The following is a 22,467-nucleotide window of genomic DNA, read 5'->3' on the forward strand; positions in this document are numbered from 1 at the left end:
ACAGATTGCAGGCCCTGACGTGCTGGTGACAAGGAAGGGGCTTCAGGCAGGCTTCTGCTGAGCCCCAGAAACCATTTTCCACCACCTCTCTGAGCATCCAGGTACCAACCTGAGCTCTGTACCTCTTGAAAGAAACAGACTGCAAACATAGAGCGAACCCTTCCCTGAAGCTACGCACCCAGTTAAATGTCTTGCACCCATTCCTCCACTCCTGGGTGACTTCTGCCCCATGCATCGTCCCTTTCCAGCTGGAGGCCCCGTGCTCCCAGTCTGCATAGCTTCAGACATCATGCTGCTGTTTTTCAAACGGAAAGAGAGGCCAAGTGGGGGTGGGGCCAGCACCCTGCCTGTCCTCGGCTCTCGCGAGCAGATTTGGAAGCAGATGCTGAGGACTGGACCCAGGTGGGATGTGGGACCGCGGTGGAGTGGGGCTTGGCTGTCAGCAGGGGCAGGGGATGGGCCAGGATGGAGGAAGGACATCTTGAGGTGAGGCAAGTCTTTTTGCATTCAAGGGCTTGCCGGCTTCCAACTTGCTACTTATTGCATTGACAAATATTCCACACGATTGAGGAACTATTTTCCAAAACAAAATGCTGGTATTCATCAGGAGGCGCGGGTTGTGCAGTGTGAACAATTCACTTTCGTTAAGTACCATATGGCCGCTGGTAGGAACATGCTAACATGTTTCAACAGTACAGCTGGGGTAGGGTTCCTTTATTCACCGTGCAGATGGCTCTAATTGACATCTCTCCTAAAACAGGTCTCCAGAATTTCTGTAGGATCATTAGAGTAATTAGTTATTAAATACCATCACCACTTTTAGAGAGAGGGTCTGATCCCTGGCAACGTTCCACCGTGATGGAACTGACAGGTCCCGGCGGAGGACCAGGCGTGGGAGGCACAACGGGAAGGGTGTGCGAGCTCCTCCTCTCGGTGGCAAGGCCATGGGAGGACAAAGACTGTCACTAATTCCAGAGTAGCCCTGGGGAGAGGACTTGAGACACCAGACGGCTCTGGACCAGGGCTCCAGAGCCAGGCTCATCTGTTCTTTAGCTGCAAGACCACGCAGCATTAATCACTCAGCCTCAGTTTGTTCTTCCCTTAAATGGGACACTGCACAGGGGATCACACCGGGTCTGTAGGCAAGAGAGGGGTCCCGGGAATGCACGTGCGTCTAGGAGTTCTTTCGAAAAGTAAATACATGCATGGCTATTTGCAATATGGGTTGAGGAAATAGCCTTCACTCTGAGCTCTTTCCTCATTGATCGAGGGTTAATAGCATGACATTATTAGTTTAATTTCACAGTCTAATCAGTTTCCTGCATTATTGATCGGAGGATTTGGAGCAATTGCAATTTTGTAAAACTCTCAGCTGAGGGAATAAGGCTAGGAGGCTCTCAAGCTCGTGGGGCCACACAAGGGAGTGCCTGGCCTCAGCACATAGCTGACCTAACAGAGGGCACGCCATCCACAGGTAAACTGCTGTCCACTGCTGGACCACGTGGAGGATCAGCACGTCCAAACCCCACAGAGACTACGACCCAGCATCAGAAGTGGAGACCAGCCTCGGAGAAAGCCCCTCTCCCAGGCAAAACTGGAGCCCAAATCCACCTCGAATGCCATTCTGAGCCCCCAGCCGGCCTGGGGCTTCATTGTTAAACACCCCCCGTCAGCAGGGCCCCATCTGTGCAATGGAATTTTTTTTTTTGTCACTTTTTCAAATCAGAATAGAAACAATTTTTAGTCTATAATTATCATTTCTTTTCTCAACAGACAAATGTTTCCTTTTAAATTGTAGGGCGGAAAAAGCAAAGAACAACATTTTAAACCAAAAAGAAAGACTAAAATTAATTTCCTCTTTACAGAAAAATAAAATACAACAGCTCTAAGAAGCCAGGTTTTTCTTTTTCCCAAAAGAGCAACAAAAGCAACAGTGCATTCACTGCCGGCACTAATGCCCGTTTTTAAGAGGCAAGTCCTTGAGGGGTAGTGGTGATGGAGTCTGCAGACCTGTCTCTGGGGTCAGGCCTTGGGCTTGATCTCTTGGAGGAGGCTGCGCTGCTCCTAACACCGGAGATCACTTGGGATGAATCATTCGAAGCCCCCGGATCAGAGAGACAACTCAGGACAGAGGGTCTCAGGAGTCAGGGTCAAGGCCTGGGGTTGACCAGTTGGCCCTCAGTTTCCTCATCTCTGAGATAGGATTTTACATTTTCCATTTACATCTTACAGACTTGTTAGGAGGATCCTCTGGGCAAAGTGCTTTGTGACTCTGAAGCATTGAACAAATCCTGCTGCTTTCACCATGTAGCTGAGACTAATCAGATCCACCATTAAGAAAGAAAGCCCCGCTCAGATGCTTCCTCTGCCAGCGAGCTCCTCTGTCCACCTGGAAAAGCCAGGTGGCTTTTCCCAGGTCCCCACCACATCCCGGGCCGCACACTCGGCCAGCGTGCCGCAGGAGATCTGTGAACAGGCCTGCGTTTACTAAGAGCACCCTCAGTGCCAGGTTTGGATGGGGGAGAAGCAGTTTGCCTTTGAGATGCTGAAAGCAGTTCACTGCGGCCGGTACAGAGCCTATTCAGGTGAGGAAGCAGTTTCCTCTGGGTGAGGAGAGTCGAATATTCCCTAGTCCACATTAAGGAGTTTGATTTCAGAATCGGCCAATGGATAGTGAAGACAGCTCAACTCTCCTGGCACAGGGCTGCCCCCAAGCCCACCCTCCAGCCTCCTCAACAAAGAAGGGGGCACAGCTCACATCCACCAACGCACTCTCCCAGTTCAGTGTGGTGACTGCTGATGCCACACTCATTCCTCGGCGTAAACCCCTTCAGGGTCTCGCCATTACTCAGGGCTGTGCTAGTTAAGGTTTAACTGCCGGCTCTGGCAGCATCGGGGGACAAAACAACAGAAGCAGCTAGACCCTGGCTCCTAGCGTTTGTGAGTCTCTGTTGTATAAACATTCCTACTTCAATTTCAAGCTACCAACAGGATGTCAACTGAATGGAGAGCTGGGCTCTTGGGAGTCACCAAGCCTGTCGGAGCTCATCACATCCACCAGACTGGATGGGCTGTGGAGGGTGGGGCAACAAAGATACTGCTCCAAGGCTGCTGCTCTGTGACCAGGAAGACCCCATGCCATCACGCAGCAGGGAGCAGAGCTGGCCAGTACACCGCTGCTCCCCATCTCTCCCTACTCTGATCCCCAGTGGCTTTGATCCATCAGATCACGTCCAAGCACCTCAGCTGGCATCCAAGGCTTTTTGCACCAGGCACCGCCTCAGCGTGCACTCCAGGCTCTTGTCCCTCTGTCCCCACAAAGCCCCCTGAGCCAGCCTTGCTGTCTCCTCATGGTTCCCAGTCACACCTGGGATGATCCTGCTCACAAGGTTCTCTCTGCCTGGCACACCTCCCTCCCACCCCCACCCCGCTGCACTCCCTGATCAAACCCTGCCTGAGCTCTTCCTCTGATAGCCCCCAGCTCCCTGCATCTGTTGGCAGTGGGCCCCGAGTGCACCCAACACGCCCCTGCCTGATGGCACTCACTGTGCACCTTCCTGGCGGAGCAAGGACTCTGGGCTTGCTGTTGCTCAATGGATCCGCACTCCTCATGGTGGGCTCCCGATTCAAGGTTCTTCCTGCCCTGACGTTAGTCTCTGATCTTTGAAAACTCCCTCTCAAGGAAGCAGAGGAGGCCAAGCCTTAGTGTTCAATGTCTGTGCTTCCAACGACAAAACGACCACGGGCCCAAAGACTCACTTGCCACAGCCGGGCAAGGCCGGAGAGATGGCTGGGTTCCACAGGGAGGGAGCGTAGTGGCTGCCCCGGCCGCAGTGAGACTCTCGTGGCAGAACAGGCAGGGCCTTGTGGCAGAGACACTGGATCCCTATAATGACCCCAAACAGGTGGAAAAAGGCAACTGGGTGTCCTGCACACCTGATAGCTTTCTAAAAATAGGTGGTGGGCCCTGGCTCCACAGGCTGGCCTCTGGGTAGGGGCAGGGGCAGGGGCTGGTGGCTATTTGATCACTAAACTTCAGAGAAGCAAGGCAAGTCTCAGCTGGTTTTCTACCTTGCCCTCCCCGCCAGGCTGAAGCCAGACATGCAAGCTTGGCTCTGGGGTCCCGAGCTTGCCCATCATCTCCTGTATAGCCCTGCCCCATCGCCTGGGGAAGGACGAAGGCAGACCGGCCAGGGCAGATGCCAGCAAGCTCCGGGCACCGTTTCTTCTTGGCCAAGCCACCCGGGTACAGAGACATTCTCCTCAAACCAAGGCGCTGACAGCATCGAACAGAAATGTCATGGTCTGAAGCCACGTGGCGTAGGAGGAAGCAAGAAAAGAAGAGAGGAATTCTCTGGGCTGAGCCCCCAGAGGTCTCCTCTGTGGGGCCGGGCAGAGGGGCAGGCAGTGGGCAGAGGAACAAAGGGAGCACTCTTTTCTTTCGGGGGCAGGCTGCGCCTTCTGCAGTTCCTCAGCCCCGTCTCCTCTGGTCCCTCCTCCCTCCTCCGTGTCTAGACGGAATACTCCCGGCAGCCTTAAGTCGTGCATTTGGCCTCTGGTCCCCACGGCCAGCGCTGTGGCGCACCTGGGTGCTCTGCTGGCTCAGGGAAATCTTTTAAAAACAAATCCCACCAAAGAATCTAAAAAAGAGTGAGGAGATGTAGATGGATAACTGGTTCACTTTGCTGTACAGCAGAAACTAACAAAAGGCTGTAAATCAACTCTATTGCAATAAAATTAATTAAAAAAAATCCCACTCATTAAAAGGCACAGTGTGGATTCTCAGAGGCCAGAATGCCAGCACATTTTGGTGATCACTAAGTCACCCAGCTGAGAACCAGTCTGAGAAGGTTAACGTGAAACATTATAGGGACTAAAATTACTTCCAAGAAAGATCCTTGGCGAATATAAACTGTCCCCCTCACCAACCCCACACAGTTGGAATACCACCTTTCTAATCCTTTTAGTGAGAGGCAAGGAAACTGGGAGGCCTGTGGTTTCCTGGAACATTTTCATACCAGGGTGCTCCTCTCCCTGTGAAGTCCTTCGGAGACTCTTTTAAGCACGATTTTCTTACCGGGTCTTGGGAGAGATACAGAGCATTGCTTATTCTGAAAATATTGGCAAGGCCAGCAAAGGAATGGAGCAGATAGAACCAGAGGGATTCCCGACACTGCCTGTCCTCCTGATGGCCCCCAGCCCCTCTCAGCCCCCAGTCCCTTTTGACCCTAACCCCTCCCTCTCCTGGCTGAAGACCACAAGCACGCTTCTCCTCACTCTCCGTACCAAGATCATATTGCTGAAACGTGATGCTTGGCCCACTGACCTGCCAGCCGCGCAGCCACGCTCTCACCAGGGCCCCGCGACCCCCACGTGCAAGCTGCGAACATCGATCACTGTGACTCCAGCCGCGGCCGCGCCGTGCCCCTTGGCGCCTCTTACGCGTCCTGGGCAGTACAGCGTCTCCTGCTTCCTCAGCCCCTCTGAGCCCCCATTCCTGCACGGGGCACAGGCGGATCTGGCTGGCACCTGTGCCACCTCAGTGTCATCTGCCCTCCGGGCCGGCTTGGGGCTCAGCGGAGTAGAAAGAGATGTAGATGAGGACCCGGGCACTGAGGAGCTGGGCTCTGCGTTTGGGCGGGTGCTGCCACTCCCTGGCATACGCATGAAATGAGGAGCAGGTCACAAGTCACCTCCCCCACTCTCTGGTATCACTTCCTTCTCCGCAAAATGGGAAGAATTGGAGACACTCTACCGACCTCATGGAGGTGTTCTGGGAGCCAAAGAAATGCCAGGTGGGGAAGAAATTTGGAAGAGTGCTAGTCGAAAGTTCATTATCATTACAGAGCAGGGCTGAAGGTGTCCAGGCCAGCTCCCCCAAGGGACAGCGAATCCTTTCTTTATGAGATGAGTACTTACTTCAAGGTTCCTGCTCCCTCTTTGCTAACAGGAATTGCAGGATCCTTGCCAAGTCCAAGAAGTACAAAGAGCAAATAATCACTTGGATGAGAGAAGCCTGTTGAAATGAGTCTTTGTTGGGTACAAGGTTTGGCTGACAGATTGGTCCAAAAATCAGCACAGTGAATCAGCTCATTGGCTCTCGCAGGGAGATGGACTCAGCTAGACTCTGATGATTCACAGTTTCCACTACACACCCTGCACACAGTAGGGATTCAAACGACGCTTGTTAAGCTGATTACTGCAGAGGCAGCTGGAAGTGTGAGAGGGCGAAGCCCTGTCCATTCAAATTGGAGACTCACTCGGTAACATGAGGCAAGGGGAAAATCCGAAATCAGACAGGACTTGAGGCTGTAGCGGGTGGGGCCATTCATTCTGCAGCCTTATAGCTGAAAGGGATTTCGGGGGGTGGGGGAGCAGGGGGAGGGTGGAATTAACATGCTTACTGTATTATGTTGCAGCAGTGATAAGACTAAAATTTAGGATTTTCTTAATGAGACTCCTGCATTCACTGGTTTTCCTTATCAGCACTGGCAAGAACCCTAGTTTAGCATTTCTGTCCTCTGCTTTAGAATGGAGGAAGGATCACGGGAGGGATTTGAAAACTTGCTCCGGAGAATAACTGTATGCACCCTTTTTGCTCTCCCAGAGGAATGCAGGTCCTCTGCCCCTGGTCCTCCCCAGATGCACTGAGCTCTGGATCCAGGCGACAAGCTTTCCCAGTTTGGAGTTTGTGGAATGAAATGCACGTCGGGGCTGGGGAGGGAACCAGCGGAAGTTAGAATGCCAGGCAGTTCGAAGTGCCTCTGCCCTCTCTCTCCTGCCCTAGGCTCGGGAAACCATCCTCCTTTCCCACCAAGTGTCCATAACCACCCCTGAGGGGCAGGTACCTGGGTTCTAACACTAGGCTCTGAGACAGCTCTAATGCCTGCCACAGGGTCAGCTCTTTAAGGACTGCGATCAGGACAGTGACAAAGTCAAGGCCATACCACAAGTCCTAACATCTATGTGGCACTTGCTGCCTCTGGGGGGTGGTGGGGGCAGAGCCACACACCCCTTTAATAGGTGTGCAGCCTGGTGCTTAGAGATGGTAGCTTGTACTGCCTAGAGAGAGCTGACACTGGAGTCAGAAATAGGAGCTGAGGGTCCAGATTTAAGGCTGGAGTTGGAGGAGATCAGACCCCCTCCCCAGGGTCTGGGCTTCAGGTTCCTCCTCTTGCACTCCAGGACCTTGGATCCCCCGGAAGCAGCCAGCCCACTCTGCAGGGGGACCTGAAAGGCTTGCCTCACCTTCACATACCACCCACTTGATTGACTATCCAAGCCTGCAAGAAAGCAGATCTTTTTTCTGCAAAAAAGCATTTTTAAAAATCAGATTTCAAAACGGTGAAAATTCCAGTCCACCCAGAAATGAGGAAGAGCCATCCTTCCTTTATCTCCAACATAGCCTCAAGTCAAGAGCCTTAGAACAAGCAAAGTGGATGGCTTTGTAGTGCAGGAGTTCCCCTGGTCACAGGACAGTCCCAGCATCCTTGTTGTAGCCTATGAATGCTTCCTCTGCATACAGTTCGAACAAGCAGATCCTCAGCAGGTGAGGGGGTGCTGCTGCCTCAGGTAAGACAGGGAACAGAGCAAGTTTACTGGGTCAGAATGAGAAGAGAGGCAGAAACGTGGAGAACAGGGGCACAACCTAGGCAAGCACAGCAGCCTTGGGGCCTTCAGTTCAGGCACAAATCTTCTAACTGCTTCCATGGGCTGGACCACAGAGCATCCTGGCATCACTGCAGGCTAAATGATATTCTTAAAGCCACAGAGTTTGGAGTTCAACAGAGCCTGTGTCCTGACTCTGACATCTATCATCTATGTATCCTTGAGCAGTTGGCTTGAGCTCTGGAGCCTCTGTCTCCTCCGAAGTGGTGGGAGCACCCACGCTCAGCTGTGGGGAGGTGATTGCTGTCAGGCGCTTCGAGGGGCCTGCGTGGGCCATGCAGAGAATGTGCGCTCATGTCCAACAGGCCTGGGAAGAGGGCAGTGCGTGAGCCCACCCTTCAGAAGGATTTACCCAACGTGGTTAAGATAAAAAGAACGTTAGGGTTTCACTGGGAGTGAAAGTGGCAGAGAAGCTCCAGAGGAGAGCAAGAGGAAGCATGGGTGGGCATGAAGACAGGCACCTGCGTCCCATCACTTATGGGTGCCAGGCCTTGCATAAGGTGCTTGACGTGTGACCAGATTCCATCCTCCCACCTGGGCTGTACCTCTTACAAAACTCCACTTTACAGATGAAGGAGCTCATACAGGAGTGAAGACACTTTCCTAACTTACGAAGCTGGATCAGTGGGATTCCAATATAGATTTATCTGAGCGCAAAGCCAGTTTCTCAACCCCTACAGGCACAGGGAGGAAGTGGGGTGGGTGGGTGCTGAGCTTCACAGAAAGCCCACAGCGGGTGAGGGGAGGCACTTGCAGACACCTGGGAGGAGGTGGAGGCAGAGAGGAGCAGCCGCTGGGCCTGAGCCCACCACCCAGCCGGCAAACAGGCGGCAAGGGCAGGCGGCACGGACGGTGGCAGGCACCAGGAGAAGGCCTGATCCCCGAACTCCTGTGACATCTGAGGGTCAGTCCTGCCCGAGGCTTGTGATCTTTTTGTGAAATTAATTAGTTAATTATTTTTGGTTGCCCTGGGTCTTTGTTGCTGCATGATGGCTTTCTCTTTCTTTGGTTCTGGTGTGCAGGCTGCTCATTGCAGTGGCTTCTCTTTACCAGTGGCATGTGGAATCTTGGATCAGGGATCGAACTGGTATCCCCTGCATTGTCAGGTGGATTCTTAGCCACTGGACCACCAGGGAAGTCCTGTGACATGTCTGAGGGGAAAGCAAGTCCATCTGGAAACTTCCAACACATGACCCTCTTGGCTCCAAGGCTGCTCTATAAAAGCTCTTTCCTTCCTCCTGCAGGTAGGGCCACACAGGAGGTCTTGGGCCCACAGCCTTCTCCAGGGGTCCTTCTGGGTTGCAGAAAGGAGGGTCCTCTGGGGGAGCCCCCTGCATTAGCCCCCTCCTCCACTACACACCCCAGCCCCAGGATCCTTGACCCAGATGGCTGACAGGGAAGAGGACAGATGGAATCCTCCATCATAAACTCTTCTAATTCTCATCACCTGGATTGCGCACCCAGCAAAGAAACATACATACAAAGAGAATGCTGGCATGAGTGAGAGGAACTTTGTAAAATGCTGGCAGTGATCAAAATTTGTATCCAGAGAAAAATAACAATTGTGAAAACCTATATACAGCCTGAACTCTAGTTTATGATAATATAACATTTCTAGCAATAATATTCGGGGAGAAAAGAGAGATGAAAATGAACTGAACTTTATTCGGGGATCTCATTTCTATGAGTCCCGTTCCTTTTGCTAAAATATGGAAATCTCTATAATGAGGATTTGTGTTGTCCTAAGGAAAAAAAATGTGTGAAAAATTGACCTTACTAGCATGGGAAAACTTTTATATGCCATAATACAGAAGTTTGTTTCCCTTAAGAGTGGAAGTATGTAAATAGCCCACTGAAAGAAAAGATGTATAATTAATCACCAGCGTCTACGTGTCCCAGTGCACTGTTGATGGTCTCACGGTCTCCTCAGGATCCAGAGAACAGAAGTCAGGGCAGTGACCTGGCCTTGACCGCCAGCAAGGGTGGGGGGGTATGCTAGAGAATGCACTCTTCGGATTCTAGCACATGCAAACAGGCATGCTTTGTCCTCTCCCCATCACCCACATCTGAGGCTTTAATAGGCTTTACATGGTCACTGAATCAGAGAAGGGCAGGCTGAAAGGCCCCTGCGGGCTTTTCTCCCTCCAGCCCTTCCATTTCACAGATTAGGACTCTGAGGTCCTGGGAGGCACAGGCACTTGGCCTAGATGCCATGAACTGCAGAGGCTGAGCTTGAGAAAACTGCCACAATGCACAGCCTCACCCAGTACCCAGTTCCGAGGGTGGGGGGATCTGGTCCTCCCTGGGCTGAAGTGTGTTTGATGGAGAGCTTTGCCCTCCCCCGGAGGGGTTGCTGATCCCCTTTAATGAGACATAAAGGCCTTAAGCTCCATCCTGCATCTCCCTTACCTGGTTTTTCTCCCAGGTGGGAGATATTGAGAGGTGGTTTTTAAAATTTATTTATTAATTTTTCCTTCTTGGCTGTGGCATGTGGGATTTTAGCTCCCTGACCCGTCCATCTTGCACTGGAAGCTCAGAGTCTTAACCACTGGACTAGCAGGGAAGTCCCTTGAAGGGTGATGTGCTTTGTCTGGCCCTCAGGCAGGGTGACACCCTGGTCCTGTCATGGGGCTGGCCTGGGCTGGCTGGGTGCTGAGCAGCTGTCCAGAAGCCATGGCCCACTGGTTATCAGGGAGTTAACCGAAGGCATTTTCTGGGGCTCAGCTAGAAGGTGGGAATGCCCTAGGCCAGGAGGAGGGGGAGGTTTGGGGAGAGGTCAGGGGACAGGGGCTCTGAGGATCTCCAAGACTGAGGAGGTGCGAGCAGGAGCTTGCTACAAACAGGGTCCTGGATGGGCTTTGGGGCTGGACACAAGAGGCCTGATGGCAGGGCAGGAGCAGGGCGTGAGGTCGCCTGACCCGGGGTGGGGTCCATCCGTCCCTTTGGGCAACTGCAGCTCCCCCCAGAGCCTCTGCGCAGAGGATGCTGGGAGCCTCTAAACAGCCCTGGGCCCTGAAAAGCCATCTCAGGGTGCTCTGCACGGGACCCCTGAGATGAGCTCCCAGTTCACTTGCTGTCTGCTGGCACTGGCCCTCGCTGGGCTCACAGGTGAGGCCACTCCCTGCACCCAGGAGCCACTAATCAAAGAAAATGTGGCTCTTGGAGCTGAAGGGGATGAGACACTGATTCCCGACCTGCTCTTAGCATCTTAGCTCCACACACCCAGGGTCACTCTCTTGGGGCACAGTTGCTGGATCCAGGATCTGGGGGCCGAAGAGGGGAGGGGAACAGCTGTGGGTGGGGTGGGACTGAGCTGGGAGTGACCGCGGAGGGCGGTCTGTTCCCAGGGCCCAGGTTGGGTGGGCAGCTCTGGCTGGGCGTGAGAGCAGGGCACAGACACTGCCTGGCGGGGGCTAAGAGGTTTTCCAGCCTCTGGTGCAGGCCCAGAGGGTGCCAAGGTGCAGAGCACGGCACTCCAGGATGGCTGAGCTGGGGGCTGGGTCTGGGGGGAGCCTACCCAGGGATGGAGGAGACAGAGAGAGGCAGTGGAGTCCCGTTAGGAGGAAAATGGAAACTACGAATCTGGTATCCACTCTGTCTGCATGTGGAAGAGATGCGAGAACTTGGAAAGGCTGATAATTTCAAATTTTCTATGTATTGAATTCTTTTTAAAAACTTCTGTCAATCTGCTCATCTTGCTAAGTTTAAAGAAAAAAGAAGTCTGCAGATGGCAGGCCCCTGGACCAGAAGAGACAAGCTAAGAAAGGGTGCTACTCGCCCTGGTCCTTGGACACCAGAGCACAGGAGACATGCTCAGCACTCTGCACGCCTCCTCCCTGCGGGCCTTGTGGCCTCAGATCCACGAGGCAGCTGAACTGGGATGGACAGAGGCATGGCAGTCCCCAGACCCCCAGCCCACTCTGCCTCTTGCTCCCTAAAGCCCTATCATCCACTACACTCAGAACCATGGGTGTGGATACTCATAGGTCAGGAGACCAGGCCCTGCTGCCTCGCCCGAGACCAGACCGTGAAGGCCTGGGAAGCGGGAGTTCTGTGCACTAATTCCTCCCCAGCTTCCCCAGGGCCCAAGCCAGGCCCCGACCAGGGTCCTGGTGGATTTACTGATTGGCCAACTGACCCAGGATCGGCTTATAAACAGCTTGAGTCCTAAAAAGTCCACTGGGGATCTGCGGTTGGTAACTCACATTGTATTTGCCTGCAGAGTCAAAGCTGTCTGTGATCATGGGCCTGTCTGGCTCCACAACGGAGGCCGAGATCATAATCTAGCTCGCTGAGGGAATCAAAGCCCAGGTCTGCCCCGGGGGAGGGGGTGGGGAGGCTGGGTGGGAGGACAAAGAGAGGGAAGAGGTCCCCTTTGTTTCTTGGTGCTGGTGATGAGTATGGTCAGTTTTGCATTCGTGTGTGTGTGTGTGTGTGTTTGTAAGTCAACTAAAGGTAGACTTGTTGAAATCAACAAATCTGAAAATAGTGACACTGGCCTTGATAAGTGCAATTGCCAGGCTGCATGCAGGGGGTGCTGTGTGACCAGCTGCTCCGGGTTAGCCAGTAGCTGCCCAAGGCCCTAGAAGCAAGGGTCTCCCAGAAGGGGGACCCTGCCTTGGCTTCTCTGCCCACTTCCTCTACTGCTCTGCTGGCCAGGCTGGACAGGACAGGAGGGATCCATATGTTACCTTGAATCCCAGGTCCAGGAGCCTTGGAGTTATGCTAAGTGAAATAAACATGGATCTAATGGGCACTCGGGGGCTTCCCTGATGGCTCAGTGGTAAAGAATCCGCCTGCCAACGCAGGAGATGCAGGTTCTACCCCTGATGCGGGAAGATCCCACAGGCCACAGAGCAACTAAGCCCGTGTGCACCACAACGCTGAGTGTGCTCTAGAGGCCCTTCTCCTCACCAAGAGAAGCCACCTCAATGAGAAGCCCGCACACCACAACTGGAGCTTAGCTCCTACTCGCTGCAACTAGAGAAAAGCCTGCACAGCCGTGAAGACCCAGCCCAGTCAGAAATAAACAGAGAAATAAAATTATAAAAAAATAAAGAGCACGTGGAGGGCAGAGAGCTCATTTAAGCCCTGATTGACATGACTGCATGTTAGAGCAAGTTCATAGATGGTACTCAACAAAACCACACCCATAATAAAGGAAATAAGTCAGAGAAAGACAAATACTGTATGATATCACTTATGTGTGGAATCTAAAACAATGCCACAAACTACTGAATATAACAAAAAAGAAGCAGACTCACAAATACAGAGAACAAACCAGGAGTTACCAGTGAGAAGAGAGGAGGTGGCGGGGCAAAAGAGGGGTAAGGGATTAAGAGACACAAACTAGTAGGTATAGATCAGCTGTAAGAATATTGTACAGCATGGAGGATGTAGCCAATATTTCATAGCCGTAAATGGAGTATACCTTTAAATATTGCAAATCACTATATTATACACCTGTAATATATAATACTGTACAACAACTATACTTCATTAATAATTTTAAGAATAAAAACACTAAGGGTGATGGGGGACCAGCTCCGTGTTGTTCAGCTCTGTGTCTGTTAAGGCCAGGGCTTGGGCAGTCAGACCAGAGCTTATAGTTTGAGGCTTGCAACTGATCGTTTACTTGTCAAGAAAGCATGCTTGTGGGGGATAAATATCAGTCCTTAACATGAGGCCAGGCCTCTTCTGAGCTGGCTCACTTGGAGCCTCCATGAGAACACCTGCTCTGTGTTCAGATCCTGCTGAGGCTGGAGTCCTTGCCCCATGCGAGTGCTCAGGTCCTGGGAGAACAGGCTGGACAGATACCTGACGCTTGGGCTCTGCAAGGAACTGTGCAGGGTGCAGCGTCATTGAGGAGCCATCTATGAACTTGCTCTAACTGCAGTCATGTACAATTAGGGCTTAACTTGAGCTGTCCGCTCTTCACATGCTCTTTGAGCTTTAGTGCAAGTTCGATGTAGAACCACCCTTGCTATGGGCCAGACGTTGTGCCGGGGATGTGAGACAACTCAGTGTTTCTCCCTTTAAGTGGGGACAATCATAGTTTATTGTAACTGTGATATGAGTTATTCCAGGGGAAAACACGGGGAGCCATGAGGAACCCCAAGGCCCATGGGCACAACTGGAGAAAGTCTTCCAGGGGAGATGCTGTCCGAGCTATTTCCAAATCGGGAAAGCCAGGGGGAGGTGGATGTTTTAGGCAGAGAAAACCACCTTAATTATTAAAACAGAGGCAAGAAGCTGCTTAGCATGTTGAGAATGGAGATGGGCTTGGGGTAAATGGTGCAAAACAGACAAGGGGGAGGGAGGAGGTGAGGCAGGAGACAGAAACCTAGACATGGCCCCCAAACGCCAACTGGGTCCTAGAGCACCAGGCGACTGGCAGGGGCTCCTGCTGAGGACAGCTAAGGGCAATGACGGTCGAGCTGGGGAAGAGGGAGAAAGTGGAGAAATAGAGTGAGATTTTGGTAAGACTTGGCAATTGACTGGCTGTTGAGTTCATTCACGAGAGTGCTCTGTGTGCTGAGCTACTGCTGGGGTGGAGGTGGGGCATGGTGTCTGGGATGAATCCCAGTTTTTAGGTTGGAAAGACTGGGGGATGGTGGTGAAATTCTACTGAGATTGAGAACATTGGAGGAGGAACCAGTTCGAGGATGACTTTGATGCAAGCCGAGGCATGGCATGGCTGAGCGGGTTGTACCCAGGTGAGGTGAGCAGGATGGAGCCTTCCAGATGGGGGAGCCAACAGATTGAACACAGTGTGGACAGATGGAGTGTGGTCCATTCCAACCAAGGAGAAACTCGACCCTCTTCCCGGAGTCCAGATGTTGGAGTCATGAGGACGAGAGACCACCCACCATGCCCCAGACAAGGCGTCTCTCCCCAACAGGGTCTCAAAGAAATCAAAACACATCAGTGATCCACTGATTGACTGATTAACTGCATGTCTTGCATGTCAAGATCCAGGCTTCGTGGCGAAGTAGCTTCTTTTCCAATTTTGCAGACAGAGGCGCCAAGAATTCTGCCGGCATCTGTCCCTGGACCCCCGCTGTCAGGCCTCAGTGATAACGCCGAGTGGGCACTTGTCAGGATGGGCGAGACTGAGGGAAGAAACCTGCCGGGGCGTCTGAGGCAATTTCCAGGGAAAACCATCTGCCCAGCTTCCTGTGGGGCTGCGGCAGCCCGCCCACCCCTCGCTCAGCTCCTGGAGGCCACTTTCGGGCTCTCTTGTCTGGGGCACCGTGGCTGCAAGGCCCCTGCTGCTTGTTGCCCTCCGCTTTGGTCTCTGAAGGAGCCTGGAGGGTTCCAAGGCCAGGGAAAGTGGGAAGCCTGGTGCACCCACCGGTCCTCATATGAAAAACAGGTGATTGCATTTCACGCTCCTCCGAGGCTCCCCAAACCCACTCCCTGGCAGCATAATTACAGATGCCTCCCTCCTTACAAACCCTGCCTACGCGCTGCATAAAGGAATACAATTTCTGGCTGTCCAAATTACAAGAGACCATAATGCACAAAAGCAATAAACACAGGTTCTAACAGCAATCAGATACCACTTATCGTAAACAATGGTTTTTGTGATTTATTGCGTTTGAAGCAGGTTCAGCATTACTCCTTAGAAGATTTGGTTATTCTTGTTTTCAAGCAGAGTTGCCTGCAGCCAGCTGACGTCAGAAAAAATTGCTCAAGCGCAGCGGATTTTAAAAATAGGGCCAAGGCGGTGTTCAAATAATAATAATAGAAAAATCAGGGTGGCTGTAGGCTGATGTGAAAGTCTGAAGACAGGGCCATTTGGGCTTCGCAGGCTCCCCCGCCACAGCCCATGCATCCTCCGTGGGTCCTGCCTTCTCACTTCCCGATGCCCAGCACTGCCGATTCCTCCTGCTGTCCTCCTGTCCCCTGAGTGACGTGGGAGGGAGGAGGAGACTAGTAACCAGAGTGGGACAAAGAAATCTGGATAAACACATGTTCAATTTCCCAGCTCAAGCTGTCCAGTTAGTGCTGGTAGTCTGATACTGGGAGAGTGCAGAAGTCAGGTTCAAACAGCACATTTGAGAGGAGAGGTCTGTAAGGATTATTCAAAAGGACATTGGCCCTGTTCTGGCGGGAGTGGTCCCTTCTCATCTGGACTCTGTCCTGTCCACTCTGCAGGAAAGGGGCTGAGGATACTGTCGGGAGACCAGTGGCAGGGGACCAGTGCAGAAGGCAAGGAGGATGCCCAGATCAGAGCAGGATCAGGAGGTTAGGAGACATCCTAGGATTCTGAATGGGAATTTCAGAGGATCTGGAAGGAGGGCAGCCCCACCTTAATCAGGGAGCTCTGCTTTTATCAGTCTTCTCTAGTGGGTTTCCCTAAGATTGTTTGCACACAAAAAAATCAGATTAGAGAATTAATCTACAATGGACTTCCCAACTGGCTGGATGGTAAAGAATCCACCTGCTAATGGAGGAGACGCAAGAGATACAGGTCCGATCCTTGGATTGGGAAGACCCCCTGGAGGAGAAAATGGCAACCCACTCCAGTATTCCTGCCTGAAAAATCCCATGGACAGAGGAGCCTAGTGGACTATAGTCCACAGGGTCACAAAGAGTTGGACACAACTGAGCAACTGAGAATTAATCCACAAATAAGAGTCAAGGAGTTCTGACACTTGAACCTACCCTCCCCTCCTCAAATTCAACATTTTATCATGAGTTTAAAGTGCAGGCACAGGGAAGAACTTGCTCCAGTGTCACAGGGAGATGCTTGAAAAGTACTGTGATCCCAGGAGGAGCAGCGGAGTCCATCACACATGTAGCCTGCCAAGGGTGAGTGGCAGTGGCCTGCAGTGAGCCGCCTGGGCTGTGCCCAAAGCCCATGCACTGGGGCTTGGTTCTAAGGGTAGTTGAGGCAGAGCTGGTAGTGTGTACCAGGGCCACTGCCTCACAGGAAGCAGAGCTCCTACTGCAGGAACAGATAAGTCATCTGAGCAGGCTGTTCATTCCCAGAATCTCCAGCAACAGGAATATTAACCAACATGCAGTGACCTTGGGATTGAAGATGTATGTGCACTCATGTGCACACACATGCACACATATACACGTGTGCACACACGTGCACACACATATACATGTGCATGCACACACATGCATGCACACAGTCCATGGCCAGCCTCTTGCAGGAAGGCTGAGACCTGCACAGATGGCTGATGCTTCATTTCAGTCCGGGCAGAGAAGTTCTCTTGCCTCAGCTTGGAGCAGAGAGCAGAAAAATCACTGAGCTATATAGATCATGATAAGGAAATGGATTTGTTAGTGACTAGCCAGTCCCCAGAGAACAACCCTGATATCTTGTTTGAAGTAAATCTCAGAACATCACTCACCCAGGTAGAAAAAATATATATATTGATTGCTACCATTTATTGCATCCTTATATTCCAGGCAGCATTCGAAAGTCCTTTCATAATTAACCTACTTAATGCTCACTACAGAACTATGCCAGAGGTATTATTATTCTCCCTATGGAACAGATGAGGGACCCTAGACCCAGGGAGGAGGGTGACTTGCAGGGTGACCCAGCCAGGAAGCGTGGACACAGCCCCAAGTCTGCAGGACTCTCTGTGCTCCGTATCTTTTCCAGGCCTGACATGTTTCTTTCCATGTGGTTTCCTGTCATGAGTTCGTGGACCAGGAACAGTACACAAACAGGAAGACAGGTGGGATGCATGTCACTTAGAGCAACAACATCCACACCCACCTGCTGGAGTCAGAAACACCAAACCATCTTGTTCACCAGCTGAGTCACCCCACCAGCCATACATCTCCCTTCGGAGATGAAGCCATCAGGCCACAAACCACACAGAACGCCCCGAACCTTGAAGTCGGCAGCCCTCTGCTGAGTGTTCATGTGTCAGACACGGACAATCACAATCCAAGACAGCAAACAGGAATTCCAGAAAAAAACCCACATTTGCTTTTTGATAAAGACAAAAGCGATACAGCTCAAATGTACGCTTAACAGAGAGGCGAGTCTTTCTACATATCCTCACATCTTCCAGCATCCCTGTCCTTTCATATTTCTAGTCCTCGGCCTTGAATTGCTTCTGTGTGCAGGAAGACGTGACAAACATCACCTCTGCGACTCCTTCCCTGACATGCCCTGCTTCGGGGAACCGCCTTCTTTCTCGTCACCAGGGCACTTTGTGCTGTTCAATTGGTCACTGGTTTAAGTATATTGCGTCCTATTTTATCTGATTATTTCATGTACGGCTTGTTTCTTTGACTAGGGAGCTCCTTGAAGGCTGAGCTGTGTCATCCTTATGGGTACTCTCTCCTTCCTGCCTGTATAGACACACACACACACACACACGCCAACTTCAGAGGGGACCAGAATCAACTGGAGAGCTAACGGAGCCTATTTTAATGTTGAATCCCAAGACACACCTCTAGAGATTTAGATTCAGTGACTCTGGCTTGTAACTCACATTTTAAGCCCATGCCCTAGATGCTTCTGAAGTCGGCAGCTTCACAGTTTGGGGAATGAGGCTATCTTGCTACCCCAGGACAGCAGCTGTACAGGACAGGGCTGAACTGTGTCCTCCCCAAAAGAACATGGTGAGGTTCTAGCCCCTCAGTGACTCAGAAGGGGACCCTATTCAGAGACAGGGATTATACAAAGGTAATTCAATTAAAATGAGGCCATTAGGGTGGGCTCTAATCTAACAGATGGGTGTTCTTTTCGGAAGAGGAAATCTGGACACAGACAGACATGGAGGGAGGAGGGTGTGAAGACGCGAGTGTGTGTAAACATGGCTGTCTACAAGCTGAGGAGAGAGGGCTGGAACAGAGCCTTCGCTCAGAGTCCTCAGAAGGAACCAAATCTTTGGAAACCTTGATCTTGGACTTCCGGCCTCCAGAACTATAAGAAAATAAAGTTCTGGACATAGCTGCCCAGTCTATGGTACTTTGTTAGGGCAGGCGGGCAAATTAGTAATATAGGATCCATAGGGAAGATCCCCTGGAGGAGGAAACCCACTCCAGTATTCTTGCCTGGGAAATTCCACAGGACAGGGGAGCCTGGCGGGCTACGGTCCGTGGGGTGGCCAAGAGTCGGACACGACTGAGCAACTGACTTTCACTTCCATAGCACATATTTTGCAGATACATTTTTTGAGGGCCCAAACTCATCTCTGTCAAACTTCTGAACTGCCCTGAGTTCTTCACCAGCTATTCCTACCCCAGGGCAGTGACCTGCTGTCGCCTGACCATCCGCCAGGCCCGACTCAGCATCCTGGCATTGGTGCAGGACATGGCTTGAGAAGGCATCTCTCACCCACCCCATGCCCGCCCGGCCTTGGGACTGAGCCACAGCACCTCTCCCAGAACACAGGAGTTACCCTCCCGCGGAACTCCTTGTCACTATCACAACAGATGCTTGCTAAGCTCTGCCCTCTGGGGCCAGATGCCACCTAGCTCAATGCCACTTCTTCCGAGAGGGTGTGACTGTCCTCCCCGCCACCCAGAAAAGCCCGGAGTTGTCACCTGGGGAGATTGGCTGGTGACAGACTGGGGCACGTGGGCAGACCCTCAGGAAGGTGGCGTATTGGCTCGTGCCAGCCTCTGTCTGGCAGACAGCAAGGCCTGTGGAAGCTCTGCTCACTGTCACCCACGCCATGTCTGGGGTGGTCCCACAGAGCAGCCCACATAGAGCTTGGATGCTCACAAGAGGGGTGGGGTCCTGGGACACTGGCCCCAGGAACTATGGTAAACTCTGCGTGTTGGGAGGGTGTGGTACACCCCCAAACCTTGGCAGCCACGGTGGGCCACCCGTACTGCTTCTTGGTTAAAACTCCTCCCCCTTCTGGACATCGCGTATGCTTCTCAATTCATGCCTTGCCACAACGACTAGAAATAAGCCTTTCTGCAGGCAAGATTTAAACGAGCTCTCCTGTCACGGAGCACATGGCCTCACACTGAATAAAGGGTCTTTAGAATGCTCTCAGATCCACCCTCTTCTCATTTCCTTCCCTCCCTGATCCTGTTTTCTCCCTGGGGTATGGGTGACTGTGCAGCCAGTGTGATTAACTCAGCCGGGACGATAATCTCAGGAAGGAATGGAATGGAAATCATTTTTGGAATATAAATCAAATAGGATTTCAGTTGAAGTTATTTAAAAGAAATTAATTGACTTGTACTCGCCACAATACACTGATAAGAGTTCATTGCCAGGCCCATCAGGAGTAATGAAAAAACAGTTAATAAAATTCAGCTGTCAAAAGCAGCCTGCGCTGGGCTCTCTGGGGACCTCCCACAACCCCCCGGGTCACAGAGGGTGGAGCCCACCGGTTGGCAGGGGCCAAGCGCAGGCTTTGCTATATTTTTCTCTCGTGTGGGATTACTTGAGTTTTAATACTATAAGGTTCTCAGGGCTGAGACTTTTTCCCAAGCTGCTTTGTATTTCTATACATCCCTCTGCACATTCTAAATCACAACCCAAGGAAGGATGTGGGCTAGATAGGAATATTTTTGCATTCATTCATTTTTATTTTCCATTTGCAAGGGCTTCTGAAAAGATATTTCTCCTCCCCCTTATTGACTGTGAATGACCTTAAGGAGGAGGGAGTGGAGATATTTAATTAAAGACATCTTTGGTTCCTCTCCCCCACTCTCTCCCCAAACCATGGACGAGAATAAGTTATGAACTTGGTTAAAAAAAAAAGAAAGCCACATGCACGCAAAGATGAAGAAAGGTGAAATCTCCACACTGAAGTTCAATGCAAGACCTTGGGCTTGGAGGCCGGCCCATCGCCCCGCACTGCATTCCCCAGCCCACGTGGGTATGATTCAGCTTTCTCATCAAAGATGTGAGTCCTTGCAATGCAGAGATAGAAACTTCCCTGTGTCCCTAAGACTCTACAAGCCACAGTCCTTCTAGCCACTCAGAGCAGTGGCTTCCTGCTCTGGGCTCTTCTCCTGATCATTTTCATTGTATTTTGTAGTGGCTACCACAGGCCAAAGAATTGATGCTTTCGAATTGTGGTGTTGGAGAAGACCCTTGAGGGTCCCTTGGATTGCAAGGAGATCAAACCATTCAATCCTAAAGGAAATCAACCCTGAATATTCACTGGAAGGACTGATGCTGAAACTGAAACTCCAATACTTTGGCCACTTGATGCAAAGAATTGACTCACTGGAAAAGACCCTAATGCTGGGAAAGACTGAAGGCAGGAGGGGAAGGGGATGACAGAGGATGAAACGATTGGATGGCATCACCGACTCAATGGACATAAATCTGAGCAAACTCAGGGAGATGGTGAAGGACAGGGAAGACTGGCATGCTGCAGTCCATGGGGTCAAAGATTCTAACATGACTTTGCTACTGAACAACCACCACCACAGGCCAAATACCATTCTAAATATGTCCCAGTGGTTCCTTTAATTCTCATAGAAGTCCTACAAGGAGGTGACTATAGTGTACCCTCAAATTCATGAGCTGAAGTCCTAACTCCCAAGGTGATATGTTCAGAGGTGGGGCCTTTGGGAGGTGGTTAGGTTTAGATAAGGTCATAAGATTAGAGCCTCCTGGAGTGAGATGAGTCTTCTTTCCTCATAGCTCAGTTGGTAAAGAATCCACCTGCAATGCAGGAGACCCCGGTTTGATTCCTGGGTTGGGAAGATATGCTGGAGAAGGGATAGGCTACCCGCTCCAGTATTCTTGGGCTTCCTCTGTGGCTCAGCTGGTAAAGAATCCGCCTGCAATGCAGGAGACCTGGGTTCGATCCCTGGGTTGGGAAGATCTGGAGTGAGATGATGGGATTAGTGTCCTTGTAAGAAGAGACGCCAGACAGCCACATGAGGCTACGATGCGAGGACAAAGGGAAAAGGCTGCCATCTTTAAGACTAGAAGAGAAGTCTCACCAGAAACCGACAAGCTGCTAAGCTGCTAAGTCACTTTAGTCGTGTCCGACTCTGTGCAACCCCATAGATGGCAGCCCACCAGGCTCCTCCGTCACTGGGATTCTCCAGGCAAGAACACTGGAGTGGGTTGCCATTTCCTTCTCCAATGCATGAAAGTGAAAAGTGAAAAGTGAAAGTGAAGTCACTCAGTAGTGTCCCGACTCTTAGTGACCCCATGGACTGCAGCCCACCAGGCTCCATGGGATTTTCCAGGCAAGAGTACTGGAGTGGGAAACTGACCAGGAGACACTGCAATTTTGGACTTCCAGCCTCTGGAACTGTGAGAAAATAAATTTCTCTTGTTTAACCGCTCAGTCTATAGTATTTTATTATGGCAGCCTCAGCTAACACAAAAAGTACCACTTTTTATTGTCCCTGCTTCATAGATAAGGGAACAAAGGCTCAGAGAGCTTAAGTAATTTGCCCAAGGTCACACAGTAAGTGACAGAGCCAGTCCTGGAACCAGCAGTCTAGTTTGAGTCTCTGCTTTTACCACTACACGGAAGCTGCCTTTTACTGTGCTAGGCTGTGATTTATGTTAAATGGCCCCACAAAAAAGGCATTGTCACTGGGAACTGGCTTGCAGAGTTGCTTGTATTAAACCACAGGCCACGGGGAGCCCAGGGTAGAAATCCCAAATGTGGTCAGGCTCAAGGAATCTGCTCAGAACAGATGCATGAGAACCTTGTCAAGGCTGTGGGTTTCCATCTGCCATATGGGAGGGACCTGCAGCAGAGAGGCCGTGGCAGATTGTAATCTCAAGCCCTTCTAGAACTTGGAACCCCTCCCCCCCTCCATTAAAAGCCTCCCCTGTTTCCTTCTCTGGAATCCAGACCAACTTTGTAATTCCCTGGT

At 51.5% G+C, this 22,467-nt stretch overlaps 1 protein-coding gene across 6 annotated transcripts in view; it reads right to left on the minus strand.

The window, feature by feature from the left end:
• KLHL29 (kelch like family member 29) overlaps positions 1-22,467 on the minus strand; it is a 331,437-nt gene that overhangs the window by 181,827 nt on the left and 127,143 nt on the right. The window contains exon 1 of one of the 6 annotated variants that reach the window (XM_044926205.2): positions 3,547-5,216. The exons of 3 other annotated variants lie outside the window; for them this stretch is intronic. In XM_044926205.2, coding sequence (XP_044782140.2) covers positions 3,547-3,612 — 66 coding nt within the window. In that variant the 5' untranslated portion in view covers positions 3,613-5,216. Of the gene's footprint in view, positions 1-3,546; positions 5,217-22,467 lie in introns of those variants that run through there. 2 more of the 6 variants (XM_044926204.2, XM_044926202.2) reach the window with 2 other exon arrangements.

Source organism: Bubalus bubalis, chromosome 12 (assembly GCF_019923935.1).
Source record: "Bubalus bubalis isolate 160015118507 breed Murrah chromosome 12, NDDB_SH_1, whole genome shotgun sequence".
NCBI classification, from domain to species: Eukaryota; Metazoa; Chordata; class Mammalia; order Artiodactyla; family Bovidae; genus Bubalus; species Bubalus bubalis.